Source organism: Littorina saxatilis, linkage group LG3, assembly GCF_037325665.1.
Source record: "Littorina saxatilis isolate snail1 linkage group LG3, US_GU_Lsax_2.0, whole genome shotgun sequence".
In the NCBI taxonomy this organism is placed as follows: domain Eukaryota; kingdom Metazoa; phylum Mollusca; class Gastropoda; order Littorinimorpha; family Littorinidae; genus Littorina; species Littorina saxatilis.
Window position 1 is genome coordinate 45,168,654 of NC_090247.1, and position 25,825 is coordinate 45,194,478.

The following is a 25,825-nucleotide window of genomic DNA, read 5'->3' on the forward strand; positions in this document are numbered from 1 at the left end:
CCTCTCAGTCGTGTCTCACTCTCCCAAATCCATTGACGTCCTACTTGTTTAGCCAACGCTCCCCGATCCTCCCCACCCAATAACACATACACTGTACTGACATGCACACACGGCTGGAGAGAGAGAGAGAGAGAGAGAGAGAGAGAGAGAGAGAGAGAGAGAGAGAGAGAGAGAGAGAGAGAGAGAGAGAGAGAGAGAGAGAGAGAGAGAGAGAGAGAGAGAGAGGGAGAGGGAGGGAGGGAGGGAGGGAGGGAGGGAGGGAGGGAGGGAGGGAGGGAGGGAGGGAGGGAGGGAGGGAGGGAGGGAGGGAGGGAGGGAGGGAGGGAGGGAGGGAGGGAGGGAGGGAGGGAGGGAGGGAGGGAGGGAGGGAGGGAGGGAGAGAGGGAGGGAGGGAGGGAGGGAGGGAGGGAGGGAGGGAGCTCAGAACGCAGAACTTTATTACATAAGGATAAAGGTTTTAGGCCAGCCTAATCTTCCAACCTGTCCTTGGAACTTATACAGAGAATAATTGTAAACGAAAGCAAAGACTGCGCACATACACACACACACACACACACCCTCGTTTTAATACACACACACGCACACACAAACTCACACACACACATACACACACACACACACACACACACACACGCACACACACACATGCACACACACACATGCACACATATACACACATACATTCTCGCGCGCGCGAGCGTGCGCTCGCATACCTACACACATGCACGAGAGAGAGAGAGAGACCTGTAATCGATGAATTCATCAAATCAAATTTTATTTTACGAGGGTTGTGGCATAAGCAATACAAATTAGCTTCTTTTCAACCAGCCCTCAAATATGGGACAAGCAACCTACAGTAACTAATAACCACTTCAGCCCTTCTTCGTGCATGGCACCGTATGTCTTTTCAGTCTAACTTTTTGTTCCTGTAAAAAAAGCGTACCGGGCATCGGAAGGAATCGCGGGTACTATTATACAAAACCGGAAAACAGTATTTTCCAGAATGTCGGACCATTACAACTGTCTGGAGCTGTAATGAAAGCTTATCTGGGAACGTCAAAGCCTGCCAGTTATTGATTTGTGATCGACTCGACAGTCCTGACCGTGGGACAAAGTGGCGCTAATTGTTTGAGCAGTCTCACCGCCAAGCGGGAGCTCCGCCCGCCAATGAACTGGAAAGGGCTTTTAACAACAGATGCAAGTACATGTCTGCGAGAACGTCTTTTTAGCTATTAGCTCCTCGGCAATAAATGGAGGCGATAGCTGGCTGCTGTTTCCTGTCTTAAATACGAAGAGATTGATTACCATCCAATGGACTGGACTGTCCTATGCTGTAGAAATTGGTCAGTGCAAGCGAAGGATCTTGAAAAATACGAAACCGTCACATGGACAAGGTGGTGGTAAAGTTGAACGGTCTCAGTCAGTGACAAGTCTTGCGCTACCTCAGGAATAGAGGCCGAATTTGCAAAACCCATCATTTCGGGGATTTGCATGAGCCATTTATATTCATTAACCACAATATGGCGGCCTGTCGACAGGCACATCTTTGACGAGCGATCATGACAAAAACGAAGTAGAGAGACAGCAAACTGATGAGATTGTCAACTCAAACAAATTATTATCTGAAGCGCAAGCTTACGATCAGATACGTGAGTGCGTAAATCATATCGGTGCTCGCATGCTCAGCTACACAGTGCCTTTCAGATCATCCATAAATAATGACTAGAACAAAAAAAAGTGAAGTGGTTTACAATTTGCCTCCAAGGGGTTGGCGTATCATGACAAATACATCTGCACCAATAACAGCGGGGAGAGGGAGACAGGCTACAGACAAACGCGCTCCGTCATTTTACGGAAGCCTTTCTTCCCTTAAGTCGTGAAAACCACCACAGATTTGCTAGCATAAGATAGAGTTTGCTTCAACATGGTAACATGCCAAACATCTACAGCCTGTTTTCTGTGCAGAGGTGAAAATTGTTTCCTCAATTAATTTTGCAGCATGACATTGGTGTCACTTACACATATTTAAAACCAAACTGTCATTTTGCACAAGTAGTAGCCAGTCTGCATAGTTTTGGTATGAGTCCAAGTGGAAGGATGCTTTTATTCCATATAGAACACATTGGCAGATCTGTGGTGGTTTACACGATGGCTTACACGAGAATGAAGGCGTCTTTAACGTCTGCCCACGTCGTTAACCTGTAAAGAGACAAAAGGGGCTTTTGAGGATTAATCTTCTGCTGGTAATTGCGCGTGCCTGTGATTAAACCATCACTCAGTGCCGTGACGTAAACTATAGGGTAAAAACGGAAATCAAATGCTTCATTTAGCATTCAGGACATGTCGCTTGTTGGGCGAAGATTTGCGATGGGATTAGTTGAGTGGAGATGATATGCACGCGGGTGTAGTGTTTCAAAGAGAGAGAGAGAGAGAGAGAGAGAGAGAGAGAGAGAGAGAGAGAGAGAGAGAGAGAGAGAGAGAGAGAGAGAGAGAGAGAGAGAGAGAGAGAGAGAGAGAGAGACCCGCACGCAAACGCACACGCACACACACACACACAGCATACTCTTCGATGTTGCCAACTACTCAGCGCTTGGGATAAGAATGTACCAAGGATAAGAAGTATTGAGTAATGCAGTGTATCACAAATTTACATCTCATGAGGGTGAACCAATAAGAAAATTTGCATTATGAAAGAAACTTGTTCGCGAATGATAAGAAATCTGGGTCATAGAAATAATTATTCGTGTATGTTAAGCACGAGTATATAACCGCACACAGATAGACCGGCACATAGATACAGAAACAGACAGAGAGCTGCCCCCCCCCCACACACACACGCACACGTTTACCGGTCAACCAATGACAGACATATATATGTTACAGGGAATAACACAAGACTTGAAAAGCTCGAGCGATTTGGTACTAATGTTTGCATATTTCCTTTGTGTTTCTTTGATCATTCGATCACGCCCACCATGGCCCGTCGAGATATGAGCGCGCTTGATGACGTCGAAAGTTTCCTCGATGGTGACATAGTAGACAGGGGTTTGTTGAGCACAACTCCTCTTCTTAATGAGCTTTTCAACAGGACCACACTGGAGAACGTCATACCTGAAAACACAAATACAAAATGTGTGGTAGGGCACTCGATCCATGCTTTGGTAAAAGATGTATTGCGAATGAAAGCCTTTTTTTTCAGAGTGACAGTGACAGACAGACACAGACAGACAGACAGACACAGACAGAAAGCCACCCAGCCAGCCAAGCTAGCAAACAGGCAGGCAGATAAAAAGAGCGACAGTGATATAGAGATAGAGAGAGAGACAGACAGACACAGAAAGACACCCAGCCAGGCTAGCAGACTGGCAGGCAGATAAAAAGAGCGACAGTGAGATAGAGATTGAGAGACAGACACACAGAAAGGCAGACAGAGACTGAAAGACAGCCAGAGCAACAAAAGAGAGAGAGAGAGAGAGAGAGAGAGAGAGAGAGAGAGAGAGAGAGAGAGAGAGAGAGAGAGAGAGAGAGAGAGAGAGAGAGAGAGAGAGAGAGAGATATATAAAGATAAAGATAAAGAGAGAGAGAGAGAGAGAGATTGGATTGGATTGGATTGGATTGTTTACTCATTTTGGCCATAGCCCCTTATGAGGGGGGGTAAACATATATACAATGACATAATGACATTTGCACACAAATCAAATGAAATAAATCATACACGAACTAAAACATTACATTTCAAATAAAATATATCGTAGGCTTACATGAACTAAGACATAACAACACTACGTAGCCGAAATGCTTTGTACACATAAACTGACAACTTTCGAACAATACCTTCATTCACAGATGCCATAAGCATAGAAAACTTGTGTAAACTTGGGTTTCTATAAAACTTAGCAGGAATAAACTGGCATCGCAAATCACGAAGTGCGGGGCAACAAAGCACAAAATGAAACTCATCTTCCTTACGTTCCCTGCACAATGGGCATAACAACATATCCGCATCGTATCTCTTATATCGATTAACGTGCACGAAATAGTTCTGTTATTCCACCTCGGAATCTTGTCATAATAATTTTCAAATGCCTATCCATGTTCAATAATGAATAAGGTTTTACTTCGTGCACAGTGCAAAATGTCCTATATAACGCAAATCTATCACTGTTCTGAACATGAAAATTCCATTCCTGCCATCTACAATCAATCAATCTTTCTCTGAAATCTTGCACTCCTTGATTCATCCATACAAACCCAAAACCATTCTGACATAATTTACAACGCACGCTAGACACCCAGTTTCTTTTACCTCTTTCATCCAGTTCACGCAACATTTTATAGGCTTTATGTGGCAATCTATTTACGTCCATTCTTAACAACTTCAACCAGTATTTAACACAACGTATTGCAGCATTCACATAAATGGGATACCTATTCATCTCTCCGTACACAAAATCGTTGGGTGTGCGTGATCCAACACCAAGAAATTTCTTTAGGGCAAATAAATGAACTTTTTCAGACTGTAATGCAGAATTCTCAAGACCCCACAGTTCAGCTCCATATATTGCAATTGGCAAAACCTGAGAATCAAATAATATTAAATAAACTTTCAAATTATTATTACCAAGCTTGGACAAATTTTGTAATATACACAACAATGCGTTTTTCGCTTTGCTTGCAAGGTCACAACAAGTGGCGGTAAAACTGAGTTTGTGGAGAACAATATTCCTAAATACTTATAAACATTAACCGCTGGCATTATCTTTCCATCATACTTCCATTTCTCTCTTACACTCAAGAGAGAGAGAGAGAGAGAGAGAGAGAGAGAGAGAGAGAGAGAGAGAGAGAGAGACAGAGACAGAGACAGAGACAGACAGACAGACAGACAGACAGAGAGACAGAGAGAGAGAGAGAGAGCAATAGACATACAGAGAGACCGACAGAGAAAGATAAACTCACTTCGCCAGGTTATAATATTCGTGTCGACTTTTGGTTGCGTTGTTCACGGCTGCAGTCTTGACATCTTCCACAATCTTGTTATATTCCGACTTTGGGATTAAACAATATGTTTTATTTTCCTCACGTTGTCTGAAAAGTTCTGTGGTGAACTTCAGTTCAACATCTGCATTGCCTGCCATCCTGTTGGGCTGCCTATCAGCAACATGAACCAAACGCGGACTGAACTGCAAAGGCTTATGGTCTGTCAGATTTGGTAGTTCAGGTGTGAGCTGTTTTTACATGAGTTTTTGTAATCCCAACACCACAAACTTCTTATAACTTATTTTCACTTTCCTTTCATGTGGCAGGCGTGGCGGGTTGGTAGTGTGTCGGACCCAAAAATTGAAGATGTTCGGTTCAAATCATGCTCAAATCAATTTTTTGGCTCACGTAAGTGTAGCCTATGCGATCGTAACTTTGTCTGTCTGTGCGTGCGTGCGTGCGTGCGTATGTGCGTGTGTATGTCTGTGGTAGAAACTCTAACATTTGAAGACGTCACATCACATTGACGTCACATTATGACGTAAGAGGGTTAGACGTCACGCGAAGGAAGTACTGAAAGTCTCGGTCATTATTATTTTGAGCGCGCCGAGACTAGTTGGCAGTCGTGTCCTTGTAAGTAGGCTACATGCAGACAGACAGATCTAGATCTAGTGTCTCGCTTTCTTGCACAGTTTCACCTATGCTCTTTCTGTGTGTGTGTGTGTGTGTGTGTGTGTGTGTGTGTGTGTGTGTGTGTGTGTGTGTGTGTGTGTGTGTGTGTGTGTGTGTGACGGAGTGATTGAGTTTGTGTTACTGTTTGTCGATTTCTTACGTGAGCCTTGATGGCTTCGCCTCTTGTTTCTTCTTTTTATATTTAGTCAAGTTTTGACTAAATATTTTAACATCGAGGGGGAATCGAAACGAGGGTATGGTGTATGTGTGTCTGTGTGTGTGTGTGTGTAGAGCGATTCAGACTAAACTACTGGACCGATCTTTATGAAATTTGACATGAGAGTTCCTGGGTATGAAATCCCCGAACGTTTTTTTCATTTTTTTGATAAATGTCTTTGATGACGTCATATCCGGCTTTTCGTGAAAGTTGAGGCGGCACTGTCACGCCCTCATTTTTCAACCAAATTGGTTGAAATTTTCGTCAAGTACTCTTCGACGAAGCCCGGGGTTCGGTATTGCATTTCAGCTTGGTGGCTTAAAAATTAATTAATGACTTTGGTCATTAAAAATCTGAAAATTGTAAAAAAAAATAAAAATTTATAAAACGATCCAAATTTACGTTTATCTTATTCTCCATCACTTGCCGATTCCAAAAACATATAAATATGTTATATTCGGATTAAAAACAAGCTCTGAAAATTAAATATATAAAAATTATTATCAAATTTTTTTCCCCGAAATCAATTTAAAAACACTTTCATCTTATTCCTTGTTGGTTCCTGATTCCAAAAATATATAGATATGATATGTTTGGATTAAAAACACGCTCAGAAAGTTAAAACGAAGAGAGGTACAGAAAAGCGTGCTATCCTTCTCAGCGCAACGAATACCCCGCTCTTCTTGTCCATTCCACGTGCACTGCCTTTGCCACGGGCGGTGGAGTGACGATGCTACGAGTATACGGTCTTGCTGCGTTGCGTTGCGTTCAGTTTCATTCTGTGAGTTCGACAGCTACTTGACTAAATATTGTATTTTCGCCTTACGCGACTTGTTTTTTCTTCTAACAGTAAATCTATCAAAATCACAATGTAAAATAAAGAAAACGGACTCTTTTTTTTATTTTTTTTTTAAAGAATTTTACAAATTTACTGAAACGTTTTTCATTGTTCAGTAAATTTGTGAAAAAATGGCATGCTCATTTCAGGAAATTCGCAAATTTCCTAGAATTTTTAGGAAATTCGTGAAATCCCCGAGTGAAACAGGAAATTCACAAATTTACTGAAATTTTCAGGGATTTCGCAAATTTCCTAGTTTCGAGAATTTACTGTAACATACAACCTATCAAACAGTCTATTTTTAACTACCCATTTTTAAAGAACAGGTTAGAGAATGCATATAACCACATCCACTTCCATTCCCACTGGCGCCAACACACAAGCAACATTAGAGGGCAGTGCTTCTCGCAGTATTAATAGATTGATTCGGTCTAACGAAGGTTCTTACCGCCGTAGAAAGTATATTTCAACAAATACCTCGGATTATCTTGAATTTATTATCTTGCAAAAAACCAACTCTTTGAAAAATTTCAGCGTTTCAGCACTAACAGCTAGCACAATGAAACTTGATACCCAACATTTTTCATTTGCCTGAAGTCTCAACGCACAATCCTGAGTTTGGTCGTCCAGTTAAATTTACCTTGTGTTTACTCTAGCTCGTCTAAACCAGGACACGACCACCTCTCAACAATAACGACAAGAAAAATGTTCATTCAAAATGAACAGCGTCGATGCAATGTCCACCAAAGATTTATTTTGGGAAGTGTTAAAGGTTAGGGTCAAAAGTTAATGAATTGCATGTTGTGCTGGATATATAAATTGTTTATTTCAGTCAATGCTTGCTATGAATTGATCAAACAGCCACAAGAAAAAACCACTTTTTAATTAAAAAATAGAGCTTGTTTGAAACAGGTAGAAAGGATGAGTTGATATTGCAATATCTGTACGTGGGAATGTGGTGAAAAAGAGTGCTAAAAGTAGTAAGTCAGTCTCAGATCCATTTCAAATATTTATTGCAGAAAAACAAAATACAAATTTAAAAAAAACAACAGAACCATTACCAGGTGTCATAGGAATGTTTGTAAATACAGGAATCAGAATTAAACACCTCAAATTGGCACATGATAATGAATCACCTCGAATTGCAACAGGGAGATACTGAAGTAATTGGAAACAAACATCTGAAATTGACAGAGAAACAATTGAAAATATAGTACCAGTTGACATGAGCATACAATATTTTAATGGAAGTGCATTTTTAGCACGAAGCATCCGCAGGAGGATGCACTAACAATTACATAGTGCCACAAAATTTGTACGGACATTTCACAACCGTGCATTATTAGCACAGAACACATACATGGGGGCGCACAAAACATTATTGTGACAATAATTTACACGAAACATTTCACATAAGTACATTTTTCAGCATGGTGCATCTACAGGAGGGTGCTCCAACAATGATGCATAGTGCCAACATTTTGCGCAAACTTTTCACAACAGTGCATTATTACCACAAAGCGCATACAGCGATTACATAGTGGCAAGTTGCACTAAACATTTGAACAAAATGGTAACAGCACAGCACCAAGTTTTGCATAAGTGCACAACAGCACTGACCATTTCACAAAAGTGCATAACAGCTGTGACAATTTTACAAAAGTGCATTGACCATTTCAGGCAGATGGCTAACATGCAGATTTCGCTTTCGTCTGTCTTTCTTTGAAAAGTAGGCATGTTCAAGATCGATGAAGTCATGAGCAATTGGGTTAGATGACAGAAAAGATTCAAAAACGTCAGATTCAGTGTTATGGCTACTGTTGAACAGGAACATTCTCTCCTGTTCAACAAAACAGTCAGACACAGATTTAAGCTGATGTGGGTTCAATTCAAAAGCAACATTGTCACAGATAGTGTTACATTTCTGTAAAGTTTCAGAAACATCTTCCATGTTTTGGTTACTGTTGAACAGAGGCATATTTTCCTGTTCAAAAAAGTCTGACACAAATTTTCGTAGTCGTGGGTTCGATCTATACCGTCATTGTCACAGATAGTGTTACATTTCTGTTTTACATTCAAACGAGTCGTAGGACCGTCATTGTCACAGATAGTGTTACATTTCTGTTTTACATTCAAACGAGTCGTAGAAGTAGTGGTACATTTGCGTTTGGTTGTTTTTTCTTTTAGATTCCTGTCACTCATACTAGCAGTATTGATTGAGGTACATAAATCTGTTGATGTACAGGGATGACTTGTTTGTAATGAATCCTTGTTTCCTCCACATTGAGTTTGCATTGCAGTTGGACAGAAATGAACAGGTGTTAATTGATAAACACATTGATAATCAGTGGCTTTTGAGAAAATCAATCAATTCTGCAAAGGAATTAAATGACATCAAAACTGCAGCGCCATTTGAAGAATGGTTACCATTTCTGTTTCTTTGATGGGAATCAAACAAATAAAAACATTGACTATCCAAGTTACCATGAATGGCAATAGTTGACTCCTGAAAAGTAGCAAGGATATAATTTGAGACGATAAACGCCTGATGCAATCCCTCCTCAAGGTCAGTCAAATCAAAACCTTCATCATTCGCAACATCAGTAGGCAACACAGCGGGATTCGTATGTCCAGAAATCATGTCGAAAAAATATTCCATTTCAAAAGCATGTCCAACCACAGTTGTTGGCAAGTGTTCGTGTCCGAGGTAGCCTTCAGTGTGTGTATAATTATGTATTCATGTGACAGATAGCGTGACCTCATTCTTCAATCCTCTCTCTCTCTTCTTTCTCATTCGAACGCACGCACGCAAGAACGTAGCCTACGCACGCATGCACGCGCACGCACACTCACACACACACTGACACACCACACGTACCCGCTGACGCACAAACCACGCACACACACACTGACTGTCGGCAAGCATCTCTTTTTGTTTGCTTCACCTTTGTTTATTGTGTTTTCGATATTTGTGTTTATTTTTTGCTTGACTTATCTGTTTTATTTTAATGTTTGCTATCCACATCGTGTGATAAATGTTTCTTCTCTCCGACTGAGTCAGTTTAGTTTCTGCACGCCGCTTTGGTACTCCTTGTTTTTCTAACTGGTGTATTGTGCGCGATTTGCGGATTTCTTTTTATTCCTTTCATATGCGGCTATTGAAGTGTTGTGGGTGTTATTGTCTGTATATGCTATGTTGCGTCTGTGTATGCCTACAAGAATTTGCATTCGCGCTCTGCCAGTACAAGTCATCTGCTCGCAGTCGAGCACAGATAGTTTTCAAACATTCCTCCAGTGAGCCGCCGCGCGCTGCGACCTGAGTAAAGCGCTTCTTTGGTCTCTGGCAACCTTGAACTGCGCTGATATGCCCAAAGAATTACCGCTGGCCTTCGCTTGCCTGGAACAGCCGTGGTCCTCTCGGTTAGTCTCGGATTGACTCGGCCAGCTTTGAAATTGTTTTGGCTTGGAGAGTTTTGCTCATGGCGGCGCCCTGTGGCAAAGTCAATTGCTTTGGCTTGGAGACTATTCTCCTGTGGCAAGTTTTTCCCGACCGCAGATACCAGCGTCGCGGCTTGGAGACTATTCTCCTGTGGCAAGTTATTCCCGACCGCAGATACCAGCGTCGTCCGCGACGCTGGAATGAGAAACACGTATACTTCAAAGTGACAAAACAACGAACTCTTACACTAAGAGTCACGCTGGTTTATGCCTGGCACGCGTCTCCACTCAGAATTGGATGATGATGCTACAAGCAGCATCCTTCCTGGTTTACAAGGCATAAAGTGACCTTGCCCTCACTAGTTTTTGTCACTATGTGCGGATGTTGACTGCGAATGGTCTGATAAATTTGTGCAGCAAAACATCCTTGTTGAATTTCGACGTCTAAGTTGCTGTTGACCCATCAAGGAATGCCTCATACTAGCTGTTGTTGAAGGCCAACGAGGGCCCCCTTCCCTCCTCTCTCTCTCTGTCTGTCTGTCTGTCAGTGTCTCTCTGTCTCTCTCTCTCTGAATTCTTTTGCAGTGGTAACATATTCTGTACTAACTAGTTTCTATCTCTCTCTCTGTCTGTCTCTTTCTCTCTCTGTCTCTCTCTGTCTCTGTCTCTCTCTCTGTCTTTCTGTCTCTGTCTCTCTCTCTCTCTCTCTCTATATATATATGAGCCTTTGCCAAAAGGTGCCATTTCGGACCCATGTATTTTTGGAAAGCAAGTGTAATTAACTGGATTACCCCAACATGTTTACATGTATTGTGCTTTGAAAAAGGGAGTTTGATGAATGCTTTTTTTAATGTTTTGAAGCCTGTTGTTGTTGTGAATGTTAAATAAAAAATAAAATGTTTTAAACATACACCAGAAACGGCCCCGAAAAATTTTGGACATTTTGGTGTCCTCGGGAAATTTTCGATTTTTCATGGTCTGCATCACTTTATCGGTTTTAATCAGCGTATTTCATACAGTCTAAGCATGCAACTCTTAGTAGAATGTGCAACAATCGTAATTAGAACCAGAATTTACCGAAAACCTCGCCCAGTAAATACCCGGTTATTTTCGAAGGCCTCATGTCCGCAGACCAACTTGTTTACAGATTCGATTTTCGCCGGTCTTGGTGCTTTGAATGGCCGCCATTTTGGATGAAAACGATAGTTTCGTGTTCGAGGAAATAAAAGCAGTGTGTTGCATTTGAGTCAGAATTTGCGAAGTTATTGTATCTAGCAGCTAAAAAGAATCGATGGAGTTTAATGTCCGAAAGTAACGTTTGACACATTTTGTTATTTTTGCAATTTTCACAAAGAAGTTTCGCGAGTATTTTTTTCAAAAGCGTGGAAACCACTAGCTTTGCTTCTTTGGCGTTTCCGGTCACCGATTCGATTAAAATCATGGAGACGACGAGCCGTAAAGTTGAGAAAATATTGTACTGTCTGTTCAGGGTAAGGTGTAGATCTATACGTAACGTTTGACACTTTGTAGATCTAATGTTTGACACTTGCCCATAATTCTTCTCCCGACGAATTGAATTAGCTTATATTATCCCATGACCTGCCTCTTTATCTCTGTTAGCTGAGGAGGTGATTATTCTGAATATTCCATCACAACCATATGGATATCCTATGGATATCCTATGGATATCCCATCACAACCGAGTTTCGATCTCAACTGTCATTGGTCATTGTCTTTGATTTCAGAGTACAATTGAATAATTTATGGAGGTCATCTGCATATTCAGAGTTTACAGATGGACTACTTTTTACAATTAGTCAAGTTTTGACTAAATGTTTTAACGTATAGGGGGGAATCGAGACGAGGGTCGTGGTGTGTGCGTGTGTGTGTGTGTGTGTGTGTGTGTGTGTGTGTGTGTAGAGCGATTCAGACTAAACTACTGGACCGATCTTTATGAAATTTGACTTGATAGTTCCTGGGTATGATATCCCCAGACTTTTTTTCTTCATTTTTTCTTATAAATGTCTTTGATGACGTCATATCCGGCTTTTCGTGAAAGTTGAGGCGGCACTGTCACGCTCTCATTTTTCAACCAAATTGGTTGAAATTTTGGTCAAGTAATATTCGACGAAGCCCGGACTTCGGTATTGCATTTCAGCGTGGTGGCTTAAAAATTAATTTATGACTTTGGTCATTAAAACTCTGAAAATTGTAAAAAAAAAAAAAAGTTTTTATAAAACGATACACATTTACGTTCATCTTATTCTCCATTATTTTCTGATTCCAAAAACATATAAATATGTTATATTTGGATTAAAAACAAGCTCAGAAAATTAAAAATATAAAAATTATTATCAAAATTAAATTTTCGAAATCAATTTAAAAACACTTTCATCTTATTCCTTGTCGGTTCCTGAAGAGAGAGAGAGAGAGAGATAGAGAGATAGAGAGAGAGAGAGAGAGAGAGAGAGAGAGAGAGAGAGAGAGAGAGAGAGAGAGAGAGAGAGAAAGAAAGAAAGAAAGAAAGAGAGAGAGAGAGAGAGAGAGAGTGAGAGAGAGAAAGAGAGAGAGAGAGAATGAGAGAGAGAGAGAGAGTTTGTTTGTTTGTTTGCTTAACGCCCAGCCGACCACGAAGGGCGGCCACACACACACACACACACACACACACACACACACACACACACACACACACACACACACACACACACACACACACACACACACACACACACACACACAAAACCCGACCGACTGAATATGTAAGTGATCCACGTGTGAAAACCAAAACATAACAGCGCGATGACAGCCAACATTTCTATCCCCGACTGACAAACAGTAACACTGCATGCAAACTGACTTGGGTCAACGATCAAACCAGCACGGCCCGAACTGAATTTGTTGCGCTGCCATTATCGTGCGCAATTCTGGTAAAAATATAAACCCGGTATGCCGAATTGAGTATAACGAAAGTCGATGTCATATACATGATACACAAGGATATTTTAAAATGACTTTCAAAATGTAAAAGCAGATAGCAGACCTTTTTATAAGCAATTTGAATGACTGAATGTCTACATACAAGTCGAATGACGCCGTCCATTATGCTGACAAATGGGAACTAGCTATGCGCATGAATTCATTGACATGAATTTCGACTGCGGAGGCTTTTGGCAAGCTGAAAACAGGCACGAGCAGGTTTTAGTGGAAAAAGTAAGTGTTTTTAATGAAAACGTCGGAGTAATGGGATAAATAGCTTACACACTCCGAGTTCTGATTATCTTGCATATTGTGTAACCTATATACAACTGCTTGCTACTTTTGGAGGCAAATTTGATTGAAGAAAAATTCGATCCTCTGTTTTTGTTAATATCCGTGTTACGATTCAGGACGATACGTTCATATCCGTGCAACGATTTAGGAGGAGACATATATGTCCTTGTAAATATTGTAGCCAAAGCTGAAAAAATGCTTTTGGGTTAGCAGGGGGAAGGAATATTTTCATGAGATTGTTTTAACACCACCCCCCCCCCCTCCCCAACATAAAAAAAAATCAAAGTTTTTTTTTTTTAAATTTGGATTTTGCTAGGATTTTACGTACAACTAATTAAAAAAATTCGATTTGATTGAGAACCTTGTTCCAGATGTACATAGACATTAGGTTAAAACTGTATTCTAAATGTCTGTTTGAATATTGTAGTTATTTTTGACATTTTCATTGATTTCATGTCCACTGACTCCATGTAACACGTGACAGGTAGAACGCAGATTTGACCTGTTTTGAACATGATGTTACTTTTTTTGTGGTGCTTTGATGTTCCATAATTACCTAATCTTCAAAATATGAATGTATCCTAAAGGTCTATTTAATATCACAGTTGTCATTTATAACATTTTGAATAATTTCATGTCCACTCACACAGTGTAACATGTGACACGTAGAATGCTGTTATGACTTGCTTTTAACATGTTTTGCTATTGTTTCTGTTTTCATATTCCATAAATAACCTAATCTTTAGATTGTAAATGAAAAGTTAGTGTATGTATAACATTCTGGTTGTTATTTCAAATATTATGAATATTTTCATGTCCATCAATATTTTTGTAACACGTGACACCTACAACAACATGTTTAACTAGTTTGAGCAAACTGTAACAACTTTTAGGGATATTTTTAACATGTGTCAGTGTTTCTGTTGAAGTGTTATATTTTATTTTAGGGTTTATACTTCTTGTGGTTACTTAGCAGAAAGTATCAGTTTTGACTTTTATGATGTTTGAGCGTTTTGCGACATTACGTGACACTGCATTCAAGATTTGGCTCCAAATGTACTTTTAAAGACTGATAATGCTTCTGCAGGGTCTGTTTACTAGAAATAAATCATTACCAGTTGTATGAAATGATATTAATGGCTTCTGTGGTCAGTTTTGTTGCACATGTGGCTTTTCTCAAAATTGGCGTTTTATGGCATATTATCAAACCGTACACATTTCCCAAATGCACAAACCATTCTTTTATTACACAAATGTGTTCATCAAAGACTAATGTATCACTTAAAACACCAAAAAAAATCAACTGAAAAGGTTTAGTTTGTCACAAATGTCCAAGCACCCCCCCAGCACCTTTTGGCAAAGCCTCATATATATATATATATATATATATATACGACTAGTGTCTGTCTGTCTGTCTGTCTGTCTGTCTGTTCGCGATGCACGGCCAAAGTTCTCGGTGGATCTTTTTCAAATTTGGACACCGTATTCAGCTACACCCCGGACACAACCTCATCGATGAGATATTTCAACACGTGCTCTCAGCGCGCAGCGCTGAACCGATTTTGGTTCCACCTGAGCTACCCGGGCCCCCATACCGACACACCAAAGCCGCTAGACCACATCACAACGCCAAAGTTCTCGGTGGATCTTTTTCAAATTTGGACACCGTATTCAGCTACACCCCGGACACAATATCATCGATGAGATATTTCAACACGTGCTCTCAGCGCGCAGCGCTGAACCGATTTTGGTTTTTCTGTTCATTTCACCATTCCCAGTAACTCTTCCTTATCTTCTCCAGTGTTTTGCGTTTATCTCCCTTCCTTCGTGTGGCTTCAATCCATATTCCCGTTTCTACGTTACTATTTTTAGAATGTCACTGCGCTGTCCAGAACGCTTCCCTTGCACCCGTAAGTTGTTCTTACTGTCAAAGTGAAAAGGTCGAATCAATTTATAGCCACGCGAAAAATACACTGTCACCTATCTTATAGATATAGATATACATATATATATATATATATATATATACGGCTTCTCTGTGTGTGTGTGTTTGTGTGTGTGTGTGGGCAACACCTGTGGATTTTAGAGTTCTGTTTGTGATGGGGTCTAGCGGCTTTTGTTTGTCTGTATGTTCTGGCATTTGAGAAGCCACAACAGATAATATAGGGCTAAGAAATAAGCTCTAAAATTCTCAATCCCGTTTGACAGGACTTCGCCTTCAAAGGTGAATGTGGTGAACCGCCACGCTGTCTGTCTCTGTCTCGCGATTCACCCCGGCGAAGCCGGGTATTCCTCTAGTATTATATATATATACGACTAGTGTCTGTCTGTCTGTCTGTCTGTCTGTCTGTCTGTTCGCGATGCACGGCCAAAGTTCTCGGTGGATCTTTTTCAAATTTGGACACCGTATTCAGCTACACCCCGGACACAACCTCATCGATGAGATATTTCAACACGTGCTCTCAGCGCGCAGCGCTGTGCGCGCTGAACCCATTTTGTTGTTGTTGTTGTTGTTGTCGGGATCCACTACCAGTAACTCTTCCTTATCTTCTCCAATGTTTTCAGCCGCGATTATCTCCCTTACTCCGTGTGGCGTCAATCCATATTCCCGTTACTAGGTTACTATTTTTAGAAGGTCACTGCACGTTACTATTTTTAGAAGGTCTCCAGTGTTTTGCGCAAAGCCGGGTCCCAGGCGCAGCCTGGTATTCGGCTCTACTTCTTCCCGGCGAAGCCGGTACCCGGCGAAGCGGGTAATCATCTAGTACTTTATATGTGAAGAAATACACACACAATATGCGCTCGTATTGCACATGCAACAGTGAGTATGCAACACGCAGTGTGAACTCGGTGCTCTGGATTATGTCATTCTTTTTTTTTAATCGCTCGGATGCTCCAGGACATATGTTCAAGTGAATTGAGAAACTGATCTAATTTTATCCTTCAAAAACGTCATGTATAATTCCGCTATTTGCAGCCATATTGGAAAGGCACGATACAATAATTCAAATAGAAACACATCATTACACTAAGCGTAAACCAGGGATTAATACCACTTGCAAAATAGGCCCTGTGATTGTAATTGATCGGTCAGATACCCCACTGTTCAATTACCCAACTCTCCTTTATATGATTCTTGACATGTCATCATAGTTCTGTAATCATAAAGTCTGTCAAGTTGATTTATATTTTTTTCTCTTTTTATATTTAGTCAAGTTTTGACTAAATATTTTTTTTCTTCTTTTTACATTTAGTCAAGTTTTGACTAAATGTTTTAACGTAGAGGGGGGAATCGAGACGAGGGTCGTGGTGTATGTGCGTGTGTCTGTCTGTGTGTGTGTGTGTGTGTGTGTGTGTGTGTGTGTGTGTGTGTGTGTGTGTAGAGCGATTCAGACTAAACTACTGGACCGATCTTTATGAAATTTGACATGAGAGTTCCTGGGTATGAAATCCCCGAACGTTTTTTTCATTTTTTTGATAAATGTCTTTGATGACGTCATATCCGGCTTTTCGTGAAAGTTGAGGCGGCACTGTCACGCCCTCATTTTTCAACCAAATTGATTGAAATTTTGGTCAAGCAATCTTCGACGAAGCCCAGACTTCGGTATTGCATTTCAGCTTGGTGGCTTAAAAATTAATTAATGACTTTGGTCATTAAAAATCTGAAAATTGTAAAAAAAAAATAAAAATTTATAAAACGATCCAAATTTACGTTCATCTTATTCTCCATCATTTTCTGATTCCAAAAACATATAAATATGTTATATTTGGATTAAAAACAAGCTCTGAAAATTAAATATATAAAAATTATTATCAAAATTAAATTGTCGAAATCAATTTAAAAACACTTTCATCTTATTCCTTGTCGGTTCCTGATTCCAAAAACATATAGATATGATATGTTTGGATTAAAAACACGCTCAGAAAGTTAAAACAAAGAGAGGTACAGAAAAGCGTGCTATCCTTCTTAGCGCATCTACTACCCCGCTCTTCTTGTCAATTTCACTGCGTTTGCCATGAGCGGTGGACTGACGATGCTACGAGTATACGGTCTTGCTGAAAAATGGCATTGCGTTCAGTTTCATTCTGTGAGTTCGACAGCTACTTGACTAAATGTTGTATTTTCGCCTTACGCGACTTGTTTACATTTAGTCAAGTTTTGACTAAATGTTTTAACGTAGAGGGGGGAATCGAGACGAGGGTCGTGGTGTATGTGCGTGCGTGTGTGTGTGTGTCTGTGTGTGTGTGTAGAGCGATTCAGACTAAACTACTGGACCGATCTTTATGAAATTTGACATGAGAGTTCCTGGGTATGAAATCCCCGAACGTTTTTTTTCATTTTTTTTTGTTTTGTTTTTTTTTGGGGGGGGGGGGGGGGGGTGTGGGGGTGTGGGGGCGGTGCCGCGTAATTTGCATTTTCCTTTTGTATCATTTTGAGTGGTTTGACCGTTGCCTTCATTAGTCATTCTGTTCCGTTCTGTTCTGTTCTGTTCTGTTTCGCCGTTTCAACAGCTGTTTTCTTCTCTCGCTGCATGATTCCCACCACATTTTATCACCATTTTTAACGAATAATTTCTTTAACTGTGTTGCAGGGGTCTGTATATTACCATCCATGACCTGGGCCACGTACAGAGCATTCTGGGCAACTGGCCCATTGAGGATGTTAAGGTGAGAACACATCGTAGAAGAAGGGACTTTTCATTGAGCGAGGATATACGATTGTAAACACCGTTTACTTATATTTTGATCTGATGACATTATTAGCTCGCTGTTAACGTAAATGTGTGCAAAAATGGCGGACACACATATTGTGCATTTATCCGTTCAGGTGACGAAGAAAATCTTCGCAATTCATGTAATCTCAGTTTCGAACTGTTGCCCGCTCTCAATTATCAGGAGATATATAGTGCTAATATAATGTTCAGACTCTGGTTCCAGATCATGTGTCAGTTTAAAGGCACAGTAAGCCTCCCGTAAACCATCACAGAGCTCCCCGAGCGTCTACATACAGTACAAGCATACTTCCATTTAAACGCTCACCGAACGGGAACATCCTGGCTGCTTTCTGTCGAGCGTGAGAAATTTTCAAAGAATTTATTTTCGTGGACTTGGCCTGCTACAACAATGGCGCCTCGTTTTGGTGCTGGACGGCTGTTATGAATATCCCGGAAATCACGCCCGGACAGTAAGCCTCCCGTAAACCATCACAGATACTGTCAGGCTTTTACACACAGTACAAACACCCTTCCATTTGAACGCTCACCAAACGGGAACATCCTAGGTGCCCTACGTAAAGAGCGAGCAATTTTTAAAGAATTAATTTTGCAGATTGTCTCGAACACTTCTTGGACACATCCTGAACTCAGGTCAAAAATGAGTTACTTCCCTTAAACTGGCGATAGCCGTGGATCGATGATTATCAGAATGTTTTTGGACCGTGGTGCGTTTTTGCGCTAGACCTAACTTTTGAAATCTAAATAATAAATTGACAGCTTGTTACACAAACATTCTTTAATCATAAAAGAATTCTTTTTTCATCAAGACAAGATCAGTGCAATTCGAAGTTGTGAAAGTTTGAAAAAAGAAAAGCCCGGAAGCAGGGTCACGCAAGGGTCGTAGCAGACGACGGTTTATGCGGCACATCGCCGTTCCTCAGTCTCAACAGTGAAAAGCCATCGCTAGAGTTCTTGTGAACCACAGCCGTTTGTTTCGTGCATAAAAACGTGCTATTGTAGATAAGCTCTCATCGAGTCGCATTCAAATGACTAACTGACGACTACATTGTGAAAAAGGGAAACTGGATCACACGGGTTCACGATGGCTCAGGGGTAAGATAAACCACGCAATAATAAATTCTTTGAAAATTGTTCGCTCTTTACGGAGGGCACCTAGGATGTTCTCAATCGGTGAGTGTTTAAATGAAAGGGTGTTTGTACTGTGTGTAAACGCCTGACCGTATCTGTGATGGTTTACGGGAGGCTTACTGTGCCTTTAAATTATTTGTTGCTTAATAAGGCTCTGCTAGTTAAAGGCACAGTAAGCCTCCCGTAAACCATCACAGAGCTCCCCGAGCGTCTACAAACAGTACAAGCATACTTCCATTTGAACGCTCACCGAACGGGAACATCCTGGCTGCTTTCTGTCGAGCGTGAGAAATTTTCAAAGAATTTATTTTCGTGGACTTGGCCTGCTACAACAATGGCGCCTCGTTTTGGTGCTGGACGGCTGTTATGATACCGGAAATCACGCCCGGGCAGTAAGCCTCCCGTAAACCATCACAGATACTGTCAGGCTTTTACACACAGTACAAAGACGCTTCCATTTGAACACTCACCGAACGGGAACATCCTAGGTGCCGTACGTAAAGAGCGAGCAATTTTCAAAGAAATAATTTTTCGGATTGTCTCCATCTCAGTCGGACCCATCCTGAACTCAGGTCAAAAATGAGTTACTTCCCTTAAACTGGCGATAGCCGTGGAGCGATGATTATCAGAATGATTCGGACCGTGGTGCGTTTTGGCGCAAGACCTAACTTTTAAAATCTAAATAATAAATTCTCAGCTTGTTACACAAACATTCTTAAATAATAAAAGAATTCTTTTTTCATCAAGACAAGATCAGTACAATTCAAAGTTTTGAAAGTTTGAAAAGCCCGAAAGCAGGGTCACGCAAGGTCGTGATTTTCATAGCAGACGACGGTTTATAGGCAGTCAAAAGCCATCGCTAGAGTTCTTACAAGGAACTTAGTCGATAAATATCGACAGGGGGCCGACTAATGGTTTAAATGTGAAATGTGTGTATAATAATGGGTGTGGGTCTGAAAAGAAGTTAGGTAGTAGTTAACATTTGTTTTGAATAATTATTGGTATTTTGACAATGTGGGTAGCATGGAAATGTAAGCATTTGAATGTAAGTCTTAGGTACCATTGTACCCAGGAAGAGAGACCAGAGATAGGAGTAGGTTGCAATAGCTTGTGTGGTCTTTGAGTTTTGTTTTTGGAAAGATATTGTTAAAGAAAAAGAAGACAATTACAGTAATGCAATATTTATTGTGAAAACCAACGATTGTACAAAGAACATGTGAAGCAACATTATGTCTATGATGATGTGAAGAAAATTAGTTATGATTTATACTATTATTATTTAGACTTGAGACTGACAGTGTTGTGACGAGCGTTGGCTAATGGTAACGAGTACATATGTGTGTAGTTGTGGTGTGTGTGTGTGTGTGTGTGTGTGTGTGTTTGCGCGTTGGTATGGATTATGGGTGTAATTTGTAAAACAGATGTGACAGTAATAATGGAGTTCACATCAGTGAGGTTAGTTTGAAATGGAACACACGCACGTTTTTGAAAAAAACAATATGAAATTTTGAACCATGAGATCTTTATTAAATAATAAACTGAACATCAGCAAAACATCAAAGCAATTATTAATAAGGTTTGAAAAGCTTGACTTACTATGTTAAATAGTGGATTGAAGGCTGAAAACGTCATTTACAAATTACATCTGAGATAGGGAGGGCGGGTGGGGGAAGTGCTGAAAGTGTGGATGAGAATTTTTTAAAAAATGCTGAGTGACAACAGGGAGGTTAAAGGCTGCCCTTTTTGTAGCGTTCATTAATTAATTCCTTTTGTTTACATGTGCCAATAATCTTATAAAACTGTACCTAAGTAAGGGGACATAATAACGATTGGCTGTAGCTTTCGAACACAGAAAAAATTATTTCAGTATTGCAAAGTGGTTTTGATAGTGTCGAATGTAAACAGAACAGTCTCAAAGTGAAAGTGGATGTTTTCCGGAAATTGCGAAGTAAACAAGAATACCAGCAGAAAAGCGCGCTTTCCTGCTTATCACAATACGCTACCGCACTAATCTGGCGTGTCAATATCACTACGTTTTGGACGTGGAAGGTGAGCGATTTCCTTCCGCCCTCAGCTAATTCAAGAAATCACCCCCCTCCTAGGTACACGTGCACTCAAGTTAACCTCTGCTTTGACCTGCGTGCCAAGAGTCAGATGAGAGAGAGAGAAAGCGAGAGCGAGAGAGAGCGAGCGAGAGAGAGAGAGAGAGAGAGAGAGAGAGAGAGAGAGAGAGAGAGTCACACACACACATAGACAGAGACAGACATAGAAAGACAGAAGCGGAGAGACTCAGAGGGAGACACAGACAAAGACATACATACATACATACACAGAGAGAGAGAGAGAGAGAGAGAGAGAGAGAGAGAGAGAGAGAGAGAGAGAGAGAGAGAGAGAGAGAGAGAGAGAGAGAGAGAGAGAGAGAGAGAGAGAGATGTAACTGATCTCGTGAGAACTGTTGAGGCCTTGCAAGGTTTTGACGGCAACAATAATTATTGTAGTTCTCTAAGACTTTATTTCTGTTTGATTTGTAATATGTTGGGAAGACATATTTATCAATTGATCAACAAAATACAACATAATACAAAACGACACAACATTGTTAAAATCATTATTGGCCAACGTTGAACGTTTACGAAGGCCTCAATCTTCCCGCGCCGTAGACCAGATTAATAGGTGCTTGATTTTGGTATTTTGATTTACATAACATTAAACCTTTCTTGGGGTTCATGGTCATGGCAACAGCCATATTAATATTATATGATGTATGATTTTATATTTCAGCATATGTGAATTACATGTCATCATACCAAACTGTCATACATTTTTATTCCTACATTATTCTGATTGATCACAACCAACTGGGTGGCCGAGTGGTAACGCACTTGCGCTCGGAAGCGAGAGGTTGCGTGTTCAGGCCTGGGTCAGGCCGCAATTTTCTCCCCCCTTTCCTAACCTAGGTGGTGGGTTCAAGTGCTAGTCTTTCGGATGAGACGAAAAACCGAGGTCCCTTCGTGTACACTACATTGGGGTGTGCACGTTAAAGATCCCACGATTGACAAAAGGGTCTTTCCTGGCAAAATTGTATAGGCATAGATAAAAATGTCCATCAAATACCCGTGGGACTTGGAATAAAGTAAAAAAATTCCATCTCACACAGCATTAAGTCTCAGGAAACATGAATACACGCATGCAGGAAAAAAAAAATATGGGTAGCGCCGTATGTATGGCAGCTCGCTTTCCCCGGGGAGAAAGCAGCCCGAATTTCCATGAGGGTAACCTCACTGGACTGTAAATCTTATCCAATCCAATCCAATCCAATCCAATCCAATCCAAACCTACTATCATTGGACACATCCAAATGCAAGCGCCTGTTTTTAGATCAGTGCAACTTGCTTGGATCTCTTGTTTGGCCTGTAGGTAAAATATACAATGTATTTTCTGATTTGTGCACAAAAGCTTTTCTTTTTCTTCTTTTTTTTTTTAACATAATAATGTTTAATGTCACTGTATGTTTGAAAGACCATGGTCAAATTTGTAAAACAAATGTTAAATTAGAAAATAAATAACATTTTGGTTCATGATTTTTCCTACACCTGTGCTGAAAATAAGACATAAAAATGTTGGTATATAAGTCACTCAAATGCAGAGTAGTATGAATGGTTTGAGTTTGTTGCGGTTAACCCTGCACAGATCGGCCTTTGATGTGTTTGTTGAACAATTTTGCCGTCACACCTCCTATAGAGTGACGTATTTCACAACTTCCTTTGTTACACAAACTCAGTGATGACCAATTTTGCCTTCACCCCTCCCATAGGGTGACGGATGTCACAACTTCCTGTGTACACAAACTGATGACGTATTTCACAACAAAATGGCGCTGCCCATGGTCAACCTCGAAACTATCCGTATAGAATGGGGGCCTCCTGGCCCCCATAATGAATCACATTCGTTTTTTTCGTGAAAAGTCAGAGGTACATAACGTGCTATTGCAGATAAGCTCACAGCGAGCCCCATTCAAATTACAAACTGACGACTGCATTGTGATAAAGGGAAACTGGATCACACGGGTTCACGATGGCTCAGGGGTAAGATAAACCACGCAAAAATAAATTCTTTGAAAATTGCTCGCTCTTTACGTAGGGCACCTAGGATGTTCCCGTTTGGTGAGCGTTCAAATGGAAGGGTGTTTGTACTGTGTGTAAAAGCCTGACAGTATCTGTGATGGTTTACGGGAGGCATACTGTGCCTTTAACTTATGCATTGTTCCCTGGAACTGAACTAAACGTTATTAGATACAAGAAACAAAGGGACGTAAGCGCTCTGAATATAGAAGGAAACAAACTCACTGCAAGTGAGAACCATTCGGAGGAGTTTCCCAGTATCCGAGGAGAAAAACTTCTAAACTTTATTAACCAAATAAATGTATTAAGATTAAGGGCTGAGCCTCTTCTTCCAAGCTGTCCTTTGAAAATCAGAAAGCAGGATAAGAAACATGGGACTGGAGCTGGCGTTCTGTGTTGTTGCAGGCAATCGTGGTGACGGACGGGGAGCGTATCCTGGGTCTAGGTGACCTGGGGGCGTTCGGCATGGGGATTCCCGTGGGCAAGCTGGCGCTCTACACCGCCCTGGCCGGCGTCAACCCCAGGAATTGTCTCCCCATCCTCCTCGACGTCGGCACCAACAATGACGTCAGTGAAGCACTTTGACGTTCTGCTGTTTGCTCCTCTCTCTCTCTCTCTCTCTCTCTCTCTCTCTCTCTCTCTCTCTCTCTCTCTCTCTCTCTCTCTCTCTCTCTCTCTCTCTCTCTCTCTCAGTATGTCTGATGTCAGAATAGCACTGCAACGTTCTGCTCTTCTCGTATCTTTGTCAATTTTCCTAACTTCAGTACTGTCACTGCAACGTTTGGCAGTTATATTTGTTTTCACTTTGCCATTCTCTCTCCTCTCAATCGCTCACGATGGATATGAGATTTGAACAGTGGCGCTGGCTTGAGCTCCCGCAGTGGGGCACTGCGGTTATGAAATTAAAGGCCCCTCCTGTTTTTGGAACCGCAGGAGCTTTCTAGTTTGCTGTTAGGTAGATTTTTGGTTCCTCTTTCCTGTCATGCTCTCTTTTTCTTCATGAATTCTTTTCTTTTTTCTGCCTTCTTGCTCATTCACCTGTATTTTTCCCAAAAATCTCTTCTCTTGCCGCTTGTCTCGCGATTCATGTATAGTTTAATCTGTTAGTGTTCTGATGTAAGCCCAGCAGTAGATAGGTTAAGCCTGTTTTAACATACTGGAAACTGGTAATCTTCCAGTAGGTATTAATTTAGTTTTACTAAAGCCTGCTGGGACACAAGTAATGGGTTAGTGCATTTGTAAACAGGAATCGCTTGACAAGTGGCCCCCTTCATCCCCCCCTTCCTCGTCCTGATATGGCTCTGCGTAGTCGGCTGGACGTTAAGCAACAAATAAACAAACAAACAAACAAAAAAGCTGGCTTGAGCGCACAGAGGTAAAGATCGAGCGTCAAGGTCGAAACCGGGATGAATTTATCCGGCTTGATTTTTTGCTTTTTTGTGTTTGTTTGTTTGTTTGTTTGCTAAGGACACTCCGTGCTATAGCGCTAATTTTAGTGCAAGAAAAAAATACGGCCACCAAGGTAAATTCAGTCTTTACAGAGCCTCCGTTAGGTCACTAGGGCTACTTTGTCTCGGTTTTTATCATTTAAATGCTATCATGTCAAATTTCTCATTTCAAAAATCCCTTATGCAGTGTATAATTATAACTATTAGAGTGTAAGGACGGCGATCTTATGTGAACAGAGTGTACGCAACGACCCGCTGTACATCGGACTGAAACAGAAACGTGATCGTGGGGACAAGTACGATCAACTGGTGGACGAGTTCATGAAGGCAGTGGTTGAGAGGTAAGACACCTCAAAACCTGACAGTTGCTTTCACATTCTGCACAAATGAAAAGTAGAGTATGGTTTTTTTGCTATACCTATCAGGTATACTTATCACATGTGGATAGTGTGTTTCCCCCTTATACCCTTATATATATATCAGGTACTTACGAAGATGAAAGGAGATTTTGTTTAAACAAATATATTAAAAAAAAGTTGTTTTTGGCTCACGAAGTGTAGCCTATGCGATCGTAACTTTGTCTGTCTGTGCGTTTGTGCGTGCGTGTGTGTGTGTGTGTGTGTGTGTGTGTGTGTGTGTGTATGTCTGTGGTAGAAACTTTAACATTTCCGAGTCTATGTGTGAGTGGTTATCCAAGACTATGGATAAAGCTCGCATAAGATTACGTCACGGTCAAAAGTGTTTGACGTCAATTAATGCATCATGACGGCATGCCTCCCTGTAGTCTTTCTCTCTCGCGTGGTGTGTGTGGTCTCGGTCATTGTTATTTTGAGCGGGCCGAGACTATTTGGCAGTCGTGTCCCTGTAAGTAGGCTACATGCAGACAGACAGATCTAGATCTAGTGTCTCTCTTTCTTGCACAGTGTCACCAAAGCTTACTGTGTGTGTGGGTGTGTATGTGTGACGGAGTGATTGAGTTT

The 25,825-nt window shown here is 41.0% G+C and overlaps 1 protein-coding gene across 3 annotated transcripts in view; it reads left to right on the top strand.

Annotated features, from left to right (window-relative positions):
* The window catches only part of LOC138962487 (NADP-dependent malic enzyme-like), a 68,338-nt gene that overhangs the window by 16,733 nt on the left and 25,780 nt on the right, over positions 1-25,825 (top strand). For all 3 annotated transcript variants that reach the window (XR_011454524.1, XM_070334334.1, XM_070334333.1), the window contains exons 4-6: positions 18,005-18,080; positions 23,803-23,964; positions 25,083-25,186. Coding sequence is in view for 2 of the 3 variants with exons in the window: in XM_070334334.1 (XP_070190435.1) it covers positions 18,005-18,080; positions 23,803-23,964; positions 25,083-25,186 (342 nt within the window). In the remaining variant the exon portion in view is untranslated. The remainder of the gene's footprint in view (positions 1-18,004; positions 18,081-23,802; positions 23,965-25,082; positions 25,187-25,825) is intronic.